This window comes from Bufo gargarizans, chromosome 1 (assembly GCF_014858855.1).
Source record: "Bufo gargarizans isolate SCDJY-AF-19 chromosome 1, ASM1485885v1, whole genome shotgun sequence".
NCBI classification, from domain to species: Eukaryota; Metazoa; Chordata; class Amphibia; order Anura; family Bufonidae; genus Bufo; species Bufo gargarizans.
Window position 1 is genome coordinate 341,972,903 of NC_058080.1, and position 15,148 is coordinate 341,988,050.

Here is a 15,148-nt window from a genome sequence, read left to right on the forward strand (position 1 = left end):
ACCAGCCTACTAGGTATAACGGTGGTACTATACACCCAAAAACTGGTTAATTTCACCAAAAAATGTTAATGACAATTTATTTTATTTTTTAACCGACCTAATAGATATAGGAGTGCTACTATACATCCAAAAATTGGTGAATTTAACCCGAAAATGTAAATGACAAATAAGTGAAATGATATAAAATAAAACATGTAAAAAAAAAAAAGAAAGAAATTGATTTATGAAGTGGAGTTCCATATGGAGTCGGAGTCTGAGGAGGCGGTGGACGTAGCGGAGTAGGTGGAAGCGGCGGTGAAGGAGGACGAGATAGCCAACACAGGTTTTTGGTTTACATGTCTATTCTGGACAAGGTACGGACAAGTACTGTGTGATCCATGCCTGGTTCATTTTAATGAACGTGAGCTTGTCCACATTGGCTGTGGACAGGCGGCTGCGCTTGTCTGTGATGACGCCCCCTGCCGTGCTTATCACACATTCAGATAATACACTGGTTGCAGGGCAGGCCAGCACCTCCAAGGCGTAAAAGGCAAGCTCAGGCCATGTGCCCAATTTGGAGACCCAGAAGTTGAAGGGGGCAGACCCGTCATTCAGTACGTGTAGGCGTGTGCACACATACTGCTCCACCATATTGGTGAAATGCTGCCACCTCCTAAGATGTTCTGGTGGTGCTGTTTGTTGTGGCTGGCTAACAAAGCTTTTCCACATTTCGGCCATGCTAACCCTGCCTTCTGAGGTGCTGGTGGTGCCCCAGCTGCGTTGGCGACCTTTTCCTCGTCCTCTGCCTTCGCCTTGTGCTTCCACTGTGCCCCCTCTGTCAGGTTGGAATGCTACCAGCAGCGAGGCCACCCAGTAATTAGCACAAGATAGAATGTGGGCAACTCGTCGGTCGTTGTGGAGACAATGCAGCATGTAATCGCTCATGTGTGCCAGGCTGACCAGAGGCAACTAAAAGCTGCCCTCTGTGGGAGGTGTATCGTCTGTGTCCTCTGTATCTCCCCATCCAAGCACCAGTGATGGCCATGAGCTGGTCTAGGTGCCACTCTTCTGTGAACATGGTTCCTCCTCTTTCATCTCCTCCTTCTCATCCTCCACCTCGTCATCCTCCAGAACTGTGGCCTGGCTGGACAATTGTGTACCTTGGATGTGTGGGTGTAGGAACCCACCTTTGGAGCCACTTGGAAATGACTGGCTGGAAACCCTACGAAATGATCCCTCTTCCTCCTCCTCCTCCTCCTGTGCCACATCCTCTTCCATCATCGGCCAGTAATTTAGAAATGCTGGCATTCAGGGCTAGGGATCGCGGGAGGGTAAGGGGTACTTCCTCTTCCTCTCCAACGTTTGGGAGATAGAGAGCTGAATGATTCCTTGGGACATTGATGAGATACTTGGTGACCCACCTGTTGGTGTTGCTGGCAGATCCTCTGTTTGCGGTGTGGCAGGTGGTACTGTCACTCCAGAGGTGGATGAAGAGGAAAAGACTGCAGCAGAAGAGAAAGCAGGAGGATCCAGAGACCTTTCTTGGTTTTTGAGGTGTCTACTCCACTGCAGCTCGTGCTTTGTACTTGTCTGGTAAATGCCTGGTCATGCAGGTTGTGCTCAGGTTGAGAATGTTTATGCCTCGCTTCAGGCTCTGATTGCACAGTGTGCAAACCACTCGTGTCTTGTCGTCCGCACATTGTCTGAAGAACTGCCACGCCAGGAAAGTCCTTGGAGCTGGCTTTAGTGTGCTCGGTCCCTTGCTGCGGTGGGCAGTAGGAGATGTACTGTCTAGAGGACGGCCGCTCCGCTTTTGCACCCTGCTCCCTCTTCTGCTGTGCTGGTGGCTCTGTGAGACCACCGCCTCTTCCTCCTAACTACATAGGTCACTCACATGACCTTGATTCCATGTGGGGTCGAGGACCTCATCGTCCTCCACATTATCTTCCACCCAGTCTTCACCGCTGACTTCTTTGTTGGTCTGCACACTTTCGAAAGCCCCAGCAGTTGGCACCTGTGTTTAGTCATCATATGAGACGTGCTGCGATAGTCCTCCCATGTACTCATCACGTCCTCTCCCTGCAACAGGAGCTCCACCAGCAGCACTAAAACCTGGGCCACATCCCTTATTTGATACTCTTCTCATATTTTTAGAATTTAGGATCTTGTCCCAAATGGATGTTTAATTAATAGTAGAATAGAACGACAGTATGTAAAGGGTGTATCTCACATGGCCTGAACGTGACTAGGCCCCAATTAAATGTTTCTTTGCCCAAAATGGCTGTATTTCAAATGCCTGAATCAATCCCCTGTATGTAGAGGGTGTATCTCACTTGGCCTGAACCAGTGTAGGCCTAAATTAAAGGGAACCTGTCACCAGGATTTTGTGTATAGAGCTGAGGACATGCTAGATGGCAGCTAGCACACCCTCTGCGATCGTGGATCCTGCTCGGACGAGGTGAGATCCACCCATTTTTTCATATATTCAATGGTGTATGGGATATAGTGGAGGTTGTTATGTTAGTTGTTATTTTTGTCTCTCACCTAGTGTGAAATATATTTTAAGTGACCAAGTAAAGGTTATGTTTTAAAGAATCCAGTTTACAAAATGTATCCGCACATCCATAATACCCATAACCTGAGATGAGCTTGAAAATATGACTCTTTTCTGGTCACACTATTAAGATATGACTGTTTTATGTTAATTTGCATATCTATCAAATAGGGTTTTTTTACACAATAAAAGCACACAGAGCTATGGGGACTGGGTATTGCGGATGTGCTAGCGGCCATCTAGCAACCCATGTCCTCAGCTCTATACACAAAATCCTGGTGACAGGTTCCCTTGAAATATTTCTTTGCCCAAAATGGCTGTATTTCAAATGGCTGTATTTCTAATGTCTAAATCAAACCCCTGTATGTAGAGGGAGAATCTCACAAGGCCTGAACCAATATTGGCCTGAAGTAAATATTTATTTGCCCAAAATGGCTGTATTTCTAATGCCTGAATCAAACCCGTGTATGTAGAGGGGGTATCTCACAGGACATAAACCAGTGTAGGCCTAAATTAAATATTCCTTTGCCCAAAATGGATGCATTTCAAATGGCTGTATTTTAAATGCCTAAATCAAACCCCTGTATGTAGAGGGGGTATCTCACATAACATGAACCAGTGTAGGCCTAAATTAAATTTTTCTTTGCACAAAATGGATGTATTTCAAATGGCTGTATTTCAAATGCCTGAATCAAACCAATGTATGTAGAGGGGGTATCTCACGGGGCCTGATCCAGTGTAGGCCTGAATTCAATATTTGTGCACCAAATGGCGGTATTTAAAAACTCTTAATGTAACCCAAATTTATTAAGGGTGTATCTCACAATGACATGTGCATCAAAGGCTGCCAACTAAATTTTTTGGGCCCAAACGAGTGTTTAACAACTGAATTTTAGAGCAGTATATAAGCCTATAATTTCACATGTGCTGATGCTGCAAGGCCTGAAAATAGTGAGTGTTTTTAAAACCCCCAGAAAATGATAGGTGTATTTCTAACTTAACCCCTTAAGGACACAGGGCGTACAGGTACGCCCTTGTGCCCTGGTACTTAAGGACACAGGGCGTACATGTACGCCCTGTGCATTTTCAATCACCGCCGCGCGGCCGGCGGCGATCGGAACCCCGTGCCTGCTCAAATCATTGAGCAGGCACTTGGGGCAAATGCGTCGGGGGGTCCGGTGACCCCCCCATGTATGCGATCGCAGAAAACCGCAGGTCAATTCAGACCCGATAACCCGGAACAGGATGGTGATGGTGGTGTGATTTCACTCCACCAATCACCATCCAGCGATCCTGAGTGGTGATGGTGACATCACCACTCAGGATTGCTTTCTGATTGGTCTGTGGGCGGTCCGGCAACAGATTCAAAAGAGGCAGGCGCCCCTCTCCTCCTCCTTTTGTGTTCCGGCGCCGGAGGAGAGAGGAGCTGCCTGCACGTGTCTGCCACCGCTGCCTGCACCCCGATCTGTGCCCCCCAGGACCCGATCTCTGCCCCCAGCACCCCATCAGGTACATAGGGACAGCTAGGGAAAGTTTGGGATAGGCAGGGAAAAAAAAGGGAAAGGTAGTTTTTTTGAACTTTTATTGCATCACCCCAGTTAGGGTGTCTGGGGTCCACAGGACAGCTGTGTGACCCTAGACCCCCCAGGGGTGCTGCCACTTGCCCCCCTCCCCCTGCCACTTGCCCCCCCCCCCACCTTTTTGGGGGTGCTTTTTTTTTTTGAGTTCGCTGACTGTGACCGGCACTTAGCGTCCGGCCACTGTTAGCGCATCGCACACCCCACCGCTGATCAACTTCGGACGGTTGATCAGCAGTTTTGAATTTTTTTTCCTCACTTTTTTGCCCTTTTTTTAGTTAGTTTTTTTTTTTTTTTTCTGTTAGTTTTAGGGTGAGTTCGTGAACACCCGTGCCCCCTCACACACGCACACCAAATAAAGAGTTAAACACACGCACATATACACGCAGACACACACTCCCCTATGGCCCACCGGACGTTCTCGGCCGAGGAGGCATACGCCCAGCTTGCCTCCGAGTCCGAGAGTCCCAGTGAGGATGAGGTTGACCCCACATTCCTGTTGTCATCCGCATCCTCCTCATCATCTAGCGATGATGATGAGCCCCCAAGGCGGCGGAGACGCCTGCCAGGCGGAGCAAGGGGACCGCCATGCTAGGGACCCTGTGGCCCACACTAGTACGAGCAGCTCTGGGGCTCGTACTGGTTTCCCGGCCCACCAGTTAAATCCACCGGAGCACCCTGCCGGTGAACTTGTCTCGTGTAGCCCAGAGCGATACGAGCCCGTGATTCCTGATTTCGTAGGCCAATCAGGAATCCAGATTTCCACAGTGGGCTACACTGAATATGACTTTTTTTGTCATTTTTTCAGTGACCCACTGGTAAATCTGATGGTGGAGCAGACGAATCTGTACGCCCAACAGTTCGTCGCTCAACACCCGGGCTCCTTTTTGGCCAGGCCCGGTGGCTGGACGCCGGTCAGTGCAGCCGAAATGAGGACATTTTGGGGCCTCGCGCTGCATATGGGCCTGGTCAAGAAACCCAGTGCCAGGCTGTACTGGAGTGGGGACGTCCTATATCAGACCCCACTTTACAGTACGGTTATGACACGCTCCCGGTTTGAGGCCATCCGGAAATGTCTGCATTATTCCGATAATGCAGCATGTCCACCCCGAGGTGATCCTGCCCATGACCGTCTGTACAAGATACGGCCGGTCATCGATCACTTTGGGGCCAAATTCATGGAGGCCTATGTACCTGGAAGGGAGGTCGTGGTTGATGAGTCTCTCATTGCGTTCAAGGGGAGACTCATTTTCCGCCAGTATGTGCCTTCCAAGCGGGCGAGGTATGGCGTGAAGCTATACAAAATTTGTGAGAGTACCTCAGGGTACACTTACAAATTTCGTGTATACGAGGGGCGAGATTCCCGGATTCAACCCCCAGAATGTCCCCCCACTCTGGGTGTTACCGGGAAACTTGTGTGGGACCTTATGCACCCACTGCTGGATAAGGGTTACCACTTGTACGTGGATAACTTTTATACCAGTATCCCCTTGTTCCAGTCCCTTGCAGCCAGATCCACGTCCGCTTGTGGGACCGTGCGGAAAAATCAACGCGGCCTCCCTGCCCACCCCCTTCAGGTACCTACCCCAGGGGTGAGACCCGTGCCCTTACCACTGGAAACCTGTTGCTGGTCAGGTATAAGGACAAGAGGGATGTCCTTATGCTGTCCACAATTCATGGTAACGGCATCACCCCTGTCCCTGTGCGAGGTACCGCGGCAACGGTCCTCAAGCCCGATTGTATCGTCGCCTAGAATCGGTATATGGGAGGAGTTGATCTCTCGGATCAAGTCCTCAAGCCATATAACGCCATGCGCAAAACCCGGGCATGGTACAAAAAAGTTGCGGTCTACTTGGTACAGGTTGCCATGTACAACTCTTTTGTACTATCCCGAAGCGCTGGCAGCACAGGGACATTCCTCCAGTTCTATGAGGCAGTCCTCAAGGCCCTGATCTTTTCGGAACGGGAAAGAGCAGGCCGGAGTACCTCGGGAACTGTAGGCGCCCGGATCGTCCCTGGCCAACACTTTCCAGGTGTGGTCCCCCATACTGGAAAGAAGGGACGAACCCAAAAAAAGTGCAGAGTGTGTCGCAGGAGGGGGATACGGAAGGACACGACTGCTCAGTGCGACACATGCCCCGATCATCCGGGCCTCTGCATTGACGGTTGCTTCAGGGAGTATCACACTTCCATGGAGTACTAAATTTATATCCCAATTTAGCACTGACATCGGATAAAAAAAATGGTTCTCAGACTTGAGACACCCAACAAAACTAAAATAATTTATTAAAAGTAGACATAGGTATTGCCGCGTCGGTAATAATCTCCTCTATAAAAATGCCCCATGACCTAACCCCCCAGATTAACACGGTCCAGAAAAAAAAAAAAAGGTGCAAAAAAAGGTTTTTTTTTGTCACCTTACATAATAAAAAGTTTAATAGCAAGCGATCAAAAAGTCATATATCCCCCAATTTAGTGCCAATAAAACCGTCATCTCATCCCGCAAAAAATGAGCCCCCACATAAGATAATCAGATTAAAAAAAAAATAGAAAATGACTCTTAGACTTTAGAGATACAAATTTTTTTTTAGGGTATCAAAAAGGATAATATAGTCTAAAACCTAAATAATTGTAAAAAAAAAGTAGACTTATTAGATATTTCCGCATCCGTAAGAATCTCCTCTATAAAAATACCCCATGACCCAACCCCCCAGATTAACACAGTAAAAAAAGAAATAAAATAGGTGCAAAAAAATATTTTTTTTGTCACCTTACATAACAAAAAGTTTAATAGCAAGCGATCAAAAAGTCATATAGCCCCCAAAATAGTGCCAATAAAACCGTCCGCTCATCCCGCAAAAAATGAGCCCCCACATAAGATAATTGGCTAAAAGAAAATAAAAAAATGACACTTAGACTTTAGAGATACCCAAAAAAAAAGTTGTATCAAAAAAGATAATATAGTCAAAAACCTAAATAATTGTAAAAAAAAAAGTAGACTTATTAGATATTGCCGCGTCCGTAAGAATCTCCTCTATAACAATATCCCATGACCTAACTACCCAGATTAACACGGTTAAAAAAAAAAAAAGAAAAAACGGTGCCAAAACCGCTATTTTTGGCACTTTTCCATTTCAGTCCGTTTTTTCCGGTAACAAAACAAGGGTTAACAACCAAACAAAAGTTAAAATTTATTACCCTGATACTGCAGTTTACAGAAACGCCACATTTGTGGTTGTAAACTGCTGTATCCGTAAAAGGGAGGCTGCAAAAGGAAAGGACCGACATGGTTTCTGGAAGGCCGATTTTGATGGCCTTTTTTATTGACACCATATCCCTTTTGAAGCCCCCCTGATGCCCCCCTAGAGTAAAAACTCCCTAAAATTGACCCCATCTAAGAAACTACACCCCTCAAGGTATTCAAAAATGATTATACAAACTTTATTAACCCTTTAGGTGTTCCTCAACAGTTAATGGCAAATGGAGATGAAATATCAGAATTTCAATTTTTGGTAACCTTACCTCACAAAAATGTAATATAGAGCAACCAAAAATTATATTTACCCTAAAAATACTCCCCCAAAAAATGCCACCTTATCCCGTAGTTTCCAAAATGGGGTCACTTTTAGGGAGTTTCGACTCCAGGGGTGCATCAGGGGGGTTGAAACAGGACACGGTGTAAATAAACCGGTCCATAAAAATCAGCCCTCCAAAAACCAAACGGCGCACCTTTCAATCTACGCCCCGCTGTGTGGCCGTACAGTAGTGTACGGCCACATATTGGGTGTTTCTGTAAACGGCAGAGTCAGGGTAATAAAGATACAGTCTTGTTTGGCTGTTAACCCTTGCTTTGTTAGTAGAAAACATGGGTTAAAATGGAAAATAAGGCAAAAAAATGAAATTTTCCAATTTCATCCCCATTTGCCAATAACTCTTGTGCAACACCTAAAGGGTTAACGACGTATGTAAAATCAGTTTTGAATACCTTGAGGGGTGTAGTTTCTTAGATGGGGTCACTTTTAGGGAGTTTCTACTCTAGGGGTGCATCAGGGGTCTTCAAATGGGACATGGTGTAAATAAACCAGTCCATAAAAATCAGCCCTCCAAAAACCAAACGGCGCACCTTTCACTCTATGCCCCGCTGTGTGGCCGTACAGTAGTTTACGGCCACATATTGGGTGTTTCTGTAAACGGCAGAGTCAGGGTAATAAAGATACAGTCTTGTTTGGCTGTTAACCCTTGCTTTGTTAGTGGAAAAAATGGGTTAAAATAAAAAATTTGACAAAAAAAAGAAATTCTCAAATTTCATCCCCATTTGCCAATAACTCTTGTGCAACACCTAAAGGGTTAACAACGTATGTAAAATCAGTTTTGAATACCTTGAGGGGTGTAGTTTCTTAGATGGGGTCATTTTTGGGTGGTTTCTATTATGTACGCCTCGCAAAGTGACTTCAGACCTGAACTGGTCCCTAAAAATGTCGTTTTTGTAAATTGCTGAAAAATTTCAAGATTTGCTTCTAAACTTCTAAGCCTTATAACATCCCCAAAAAATAAAATATCATTCCCAAAACAATTCAAACATAAAGTAGACATATGGGGAATGTAAAGTCATCACAATTTTTGGGGGTATTACTATGTATTACAGAAGTAGAGAAACTGAAACTTTGAAATTTGCTAAATTAGGTATTTTTTGGTGCAAAAAAAAAATATTTTTTTGACTTCATTTCACCAGTGTCATGAAGTACAATATGTGACTGAAAAAACAATCTCAGAACGGCCTGGATAAGTCAAAGCGTTTTAAAGTTATGAGCACTTAAAGTGACACTGGTCAGATTTGCAAAAAATGGCCTGGTCCTAAGGTGTAAAAAGGCTGTGTCCTTAAGGGGTTAAATTGCACACTGACTAATCCATGTTGTAGATTTTTAAAAAAAACAGTGTTTTTTTGGTAATAGAATATGACAACTGTATATATTAAACTTGAATTTAACACTTGAATTTAACATTCTCAGGAGAATACTTTTTTTTTTTCATTTTTTCAAACCACAGAAAATGATGGGTGTATTTCTAGCTTAAATTGCACACTGACTATTCCAGATGTGGTAGTTTGCCCAAAACATGGTGATTTGCAATGTCCCAAAAGCTCAGAGCTCAGATGCAGTGCTGATGCACTGAGCTTGCATAAAATGGCCGCCGCCGCCCACCTAACTAACAGAATTACAAAAGTTTTTATTTTTTTTGGTCAATGGCCTCAGGGCAGGGTAAAACGATTGTACCCTGCACCCACACAACTATTTCTCTGTAGATCGCTGAGTTAGATTCTCTCCTATTCTCTCCCTGAAATCACAAGTCCAGCAGCATCCTCTCCCTACACTTGTAACAGCAGAGTGACGTGCAGCGCTACGTGACTCAAGCTTATATAGAGCCTGGGTCACATGGCTGTGATGGCTTCTAAGGTCAGACAGTTAACCGCTTGTTGATTGGCTGCTCTGCAGCCTTTCAAACAGCGCCAAGAAAGCGCTGAACCCCGAACCCCAACTTTTACGGAAAGGTTTGGGTTCGGGTCCTTGGTCCAAAAATCCTAAAGTTCAGCTTCGCTCAACCCTACTGGCTACCAAAGGACTTATAAAGTTCACCGATCGCCCTGAGAACTACAGGGCATGACAAGCCTCCTTCCAGAACACCATAAGGGACTTATATCTTTCCTATAGTGAGGAGTTTGTAAAGTGGATTGGAAGTGAGTCTGCTGAACACACCAAAAGAATCAGAGGCATTAAAATAGACTATCCAGGCAAAGGCCTAAAGATGGTGTGGGAAAGACTTGATGAGTGTTATGGGTCAATAGAAGCTATAGAAAATGCTTTGTATAAGAGAATTGATAATTGTTCCAGAATAGTGGGTAGGGGTTACCAGAAGTTCAGGGAACTAAGGGACTTGTTGATAGAGGTACAGGTTGTTCAGGCAGAAGGAGATCTGCCGGGGCTAGCATTCCTGGACACCACCAGAGGTGTCAATCCGATTGTCCATATACTCCATTATAATCTACAGAAGTGGACCACGCATGGTTCCCATTATAAACAGGTTCATAATGTACCATTTCCCCCCTTCGTAGTGTTTGTAGACTTTGTTATTTAACAGGCAAAGATCAGGAAGTATGCCAGTTTTGACTTTGCATTGTCATGCCCCACTACCCCTGGTGTCAAACTTCATGAAACACCAGTGGCAGTCCACAAAACAAAAGTTGCCTCCACAGGTTCTCCTTAAAGTTTGTTTCAGTCTTCTAAAGAAGTCGCAATTCTTACCAAAGAATGCCCCTGCACAAAAAAACACATTCTCTACTAAAATGCAGAGCCTTCAGCGAGTAGTCTTTAGAGGACTGAATAGAATTCCTGAAAGAAAACAACATCTGCTTTAGGTGCTGCGCTACAACATCACACTTCGCCAGGAATTGTAAGGTCAGTGTAACATGCTCAGAATGCAGACGCACAGGACACAACACGGCTTAACACCCTGGACCACCCTCTCAGGTATCACCCCAAGCAGAGGAGCATGACGGGAAGCAGATAGACACTGACATAGACACCGCGGTAGTCACTTCTCACTGTACCGAGATCTGTAAAGGACTCGCAGGAGAGAAGTCCTGCTCAAAAATCTGCCTAGTCAGAGTTCATCTGGTCGGTCACCGAGATAACTCGATCAAGGTATATGCAATCTTAGATGATCAAAGCAACTGGTCTTTAGAAGCCCCAATAGCCTAACTCTTTGGAAGAGACATACTACAAGTTCACAAGGCTAGAGGACATATTAACGGTCCCCAGAATTCTCCATACACACAGAGACTTGACCTAGGATGGGTCATCATAGGAGATGTCTGTCTGGGAGGAGTACACAAGACGACCTCAGTCAATGATATGCTCACCAACACACTTGAGAACGGACGTCCTTCCCTATTCCAGCCATGTCACCGTAGTTTCCTAATAAAAGAATTGCCACGCAGAGCTCCTGTGCCTTGTCCTTTCACAGATACCTCCTGTGAATACCACGCCTGCGATGGTGAGCAAGATCACTTAGGGTACACAGTCTTCCATAGGACAAGAGAAGACAACAGGGTTGCAATGTCCATAGAAGACAGGCTGTTCTTGGATATCATGGATCAAGGAATAGTAAAAGACAAGTCAAAAAGCTGGGACGCACCTTTATCATTTAAATCCCGGAGACAACGCTTACCTAACAACAAAGAACTTGTCTACAGTCAATTTATCTCCCTTAAGCACAAACTTCAGAGGACACCAGAGACGAGAGAACATTTCTTTATTTTCATGGAAACAATATTCAAGAACAACCATGCAGAAATGACAACCACACTACAAGACTCCGAGGACTCCTATATTCAGTGTGCATCATCCTAAAAAAACAGGGCAGATACAAGTAGTATTCGACTCGAGTGCCAAGTGTGAAGGCGTCCCGCTAAATGATGTCTTACAGTCTGGTCCGGACCTCAACAGCAGACTTCTGGAGGTACTTCTACACTACTGCAGGGATTCTGTAGCATTCATGGCCGACATACAACAGATGTTCCACTGCTTCCTTGTCAAGGAAGTACACAGAAACTACTTGGGGTTCTACTGGTACCGCAACAATGACCCCAATGAAGACATTGTAAAGTACCGGATGAGAGTGCACATCTTCAGAAACAGTTCTTCCCCTGCAGTCGCTATCTACGGTCTCAGACATTCAGCCCAAGAGGGTGAAGCAATGTATGGGTTGGATGTCAGGACCTTTTGTAGAAAAAGATTTCTAAGTGGGTGACTGCTTGAAAACCACACCCACAAATAAGACTGCAATCAGTCTCCTGAAAAGGGCCAAAGAAATGCTCGCTCTATCTAATTTGAGGTTGCACAAAATTGCCTCCAGCAGCCGTGAGTTAATGGAAGCCTTCTCACCCCAAGACCATTCAAGTGATCTAAATTTGACTTGGATCTTAGCACCGACTCCCTTCCTATGCAGTGGAGCCTCGGTTTGCTCTGGGATTTAAAGGCAGACACAGTCACCTTCGAAATCAGCAAGGAAGAAAAGCCCTTCACACGTAGAGGAGTTCTGTCCACCCTAAACAGTTTATATCTCACCAAGCCACCTTAAGGACACAACATGGTTTATGGGTCCTGCGTTCCTGTACCGTTCAACGTCTTGCAACATCGGATCCGACACATTTGAATTGGTAGATCCAGATACAGATGAACAAATCTGACCTGAAGTATCTACTCTACGTACAGTGACTTCTGACCACCAACTCAAATCCCATTCCTTCGTCAGGTTCACCTCCTGGATGTCACTCAGTAGCTCAGTCTTATACAACGTGAATGTTATGCTAAAGAGATAAACTACCTCAGCAGAGGCCAAAAAGTTTCCAAAGATAGCGCTTTGGAAAGGCCCGATCCCATGATTGACCAAAATGGGTTACTAAGAATGAAGGACCTAGTGGTGGCGTCTGTTGACGCCAGACAGGGAGTGTTCAGCCCAGCAGAATTTGAATTTAATTCTATTTTACATCAGCCAGGTTTTAGTATTCCTGTAGTAATTAATGTGGTAATAGCACCATCTAGCGGTGTTATATTGTATTGGACCTTGTTTTTCTTGTTTCAAAGTGTATTGTGTATTGTGGGTGGTGCAAAGCATTGTGGGAAAGAGAAAAAGAGAACACTGCAGTCACCAGGACACATCAGCAGAGCTGTCCTCCTCCATATCTCCTTCTTAAACTCCTCCATCCTGGTAAAAGCATATCTATTTTACAAATTGATCACACTCAAATACTCCTGTTTTGATAATAAACAAGTTAGACTACAAATAACAGTCCTCTTCTTTAGAAGAAGGGAATGGTTTATGCTGAATGTCAGACTGCACACTGTGTGAACGTGTAAGAAGACAGAATAGGAACCATCACCAGCTTAGGGTTTATTAAGACCGCCGTCTAAAACGCAGATCTTAATAAATGTGCCCCTTAAGGTTTTGAACAAAAAATAAAAGCAGTCTGGAAGTCATTTTTACACGAATCAAAAATCTAGATACATACGTGTTGAGATCTTTTTTCTGGTAAAAGTGTTTTATATATATATTTATGGGCAGGGCTGAACACGTATTGGTCGTGGGTAAGGCATGCCAAACCTGAACTATATGTCTGAGTTGTGCCTGGAGCCACGGGCGTGGGTAGGCCTGGAGAGGGCGTACCCTATTGGAGTGTATGAAAAAGGGGATGGGAGGGAGGGGTAAGTGAGACACACCACCGGTGGATAGGAGTTGCGGGTATATATAGGGAACTTACGCCCTGCCCACAAATACAGGCTGACATCAGCCTTAATACTTATGGGCAGGGCTGAACACGTATTGGTCATGGGTAAGGCATGCCAAACCTGAACTATATGGCTGAGTTGTGCCTGGAGCCACGGGCGTGGGTAGGCCTGGAGAGGGCAAAAAGTCTAGGACACTATGCTGACTAGACCAATTTATTCGTATTTTTCCAACACACATGACCTATAACGCCAATAACAGAAAATCCTGGGAGATCTCCCTGTGTGGACTGGGAACGTACCTGCCGAATCAAGACGATCTCCAGCGCCCCATTGATCGGATAACATGAGCGGGGACCTGGTGTTTTGAAGCTGACGATGCTGCCCCGATGTGGAATGAATGGCCCGAAATGACTCTTGAGTCGTACCCAAGACCTGCTGTCAGGGAGCGGGTATGGGACGTGAATTGGTTGAAGAGAGTGGCTTGTTCTTGAAGGGCAGGAGAGGACTGTCAGAAGGTGCTGTTTGCAACAGGGACATTAATTTATTGAGGATCTGGACTGGGCACCAGTTATTCTGGGTGGGGAAATATTTAATTTCCATGGGCGGCCCCGTCTGGTTTGTCTTGGTCAATGGGATACTGAGTATGTAGTAGTTATTATGCCAAGACAGCTGTTCTATGCGGAGACAGCCGTGTCCCAGAGAGCTGCTAGTGAACTCTCCTAGCCGGAGAAAGCCATAGGAACATGGCCGCTTGAATTACCGCTGGTAAAGGGCCCAAAAGGGTTGCCGTCCAATGCAGAAGACAATTCCCTGAACAACTCGCTGGACACTGGCCATCTGCGGGTGGAAGCCTGCTTTGTATTATTTATTTTTTTTATATTTTTTTTTTATATTTTTGTTGGAAGAGCGACCTGGGTTACTAAGTATGAAGTGGTGTTAGAAGCCTGCTAGGCCAAATCCGATGGCATTGTACGAAAGCTTCTGTTGGGAGAAACAGAAAGCTATGAACGCCAATATGTAAGATATTTCACCCCAGCCGCCCTGAGTATAGAGAAGTCTAAACTATCGAACGCTTTCAACCCAGCTCTGTAATTCCTGGTCATATTTGGAGCTAACGACTGTCTTATGAGGTGTTTCGCTGCTAAAACCGCCTTTACCCTTGTTGCGCATTTCTTAACTTGTGGAGGCTTTGTCTGATTTGGGAACGATAGTGGCCGGAAGACACTTCTAGGAATCTGAGGGGAACATTAATGAGACTGAATAACGTAGCCGTGGAAATCGGATGAGGACCACGAGACCCCTTGACCGCCCAGGAGCCCCCTAACTAAAGGCCGAGCCTGGATAGACTGAAGTGGGGTGTGGCAGCTTTAACATGACATATAGCGTGGTAACAGCAGCAGCTGGGCCTGACGGTCCAGTTGTCACCCAGACATTTAGCTTGTCCTGGGTGATCCAAGAGACAAGATTAATGGCAAGGCATGATATCAGCAGTAGCTGAACCTGGGCGGTCCCGGTGACATACATCATTTAACATGGCCTGGACGATCCAGGTAACAGAGAAAGACATAGCTGGTAACTGCAGCGGCTGAACCTGGGCGATCCAGGTGGCATACCACATTTAGTACGGCCTGGACGATCCAGGTAACAGAGAAAGACATAGCTGGTTACGGCAGCGGCTGAACCTGGGCGATCCAGGTGACATGCAACATTTAACATGGCCTGGACGATCCAGGTGACATACAACATTAAACTCG

At 45.6% G+C, this 15,148-nt stretch overlaps 1 protein-coding gene across 1 annotated transcript in view; it reads left to right on the forward strand.

Moving 5' to 3' along the window:
- The window catches only part of LOC122927160 (protein unc-13 homolog A-like), a 2,447,183-nt gene that overhangs the window by 569,933 nt on the left and 1,862,102 nt on the right, over positions 1-15,148 (forward strand). Inside the window, 1 exon segment of the mRNA XM_044278759.1 lies at positions 3,551-3,559. Within this exon segment, the coding sequence (XP_044134694.1) occupies positions 3,551-3,559 (9 nt within the window).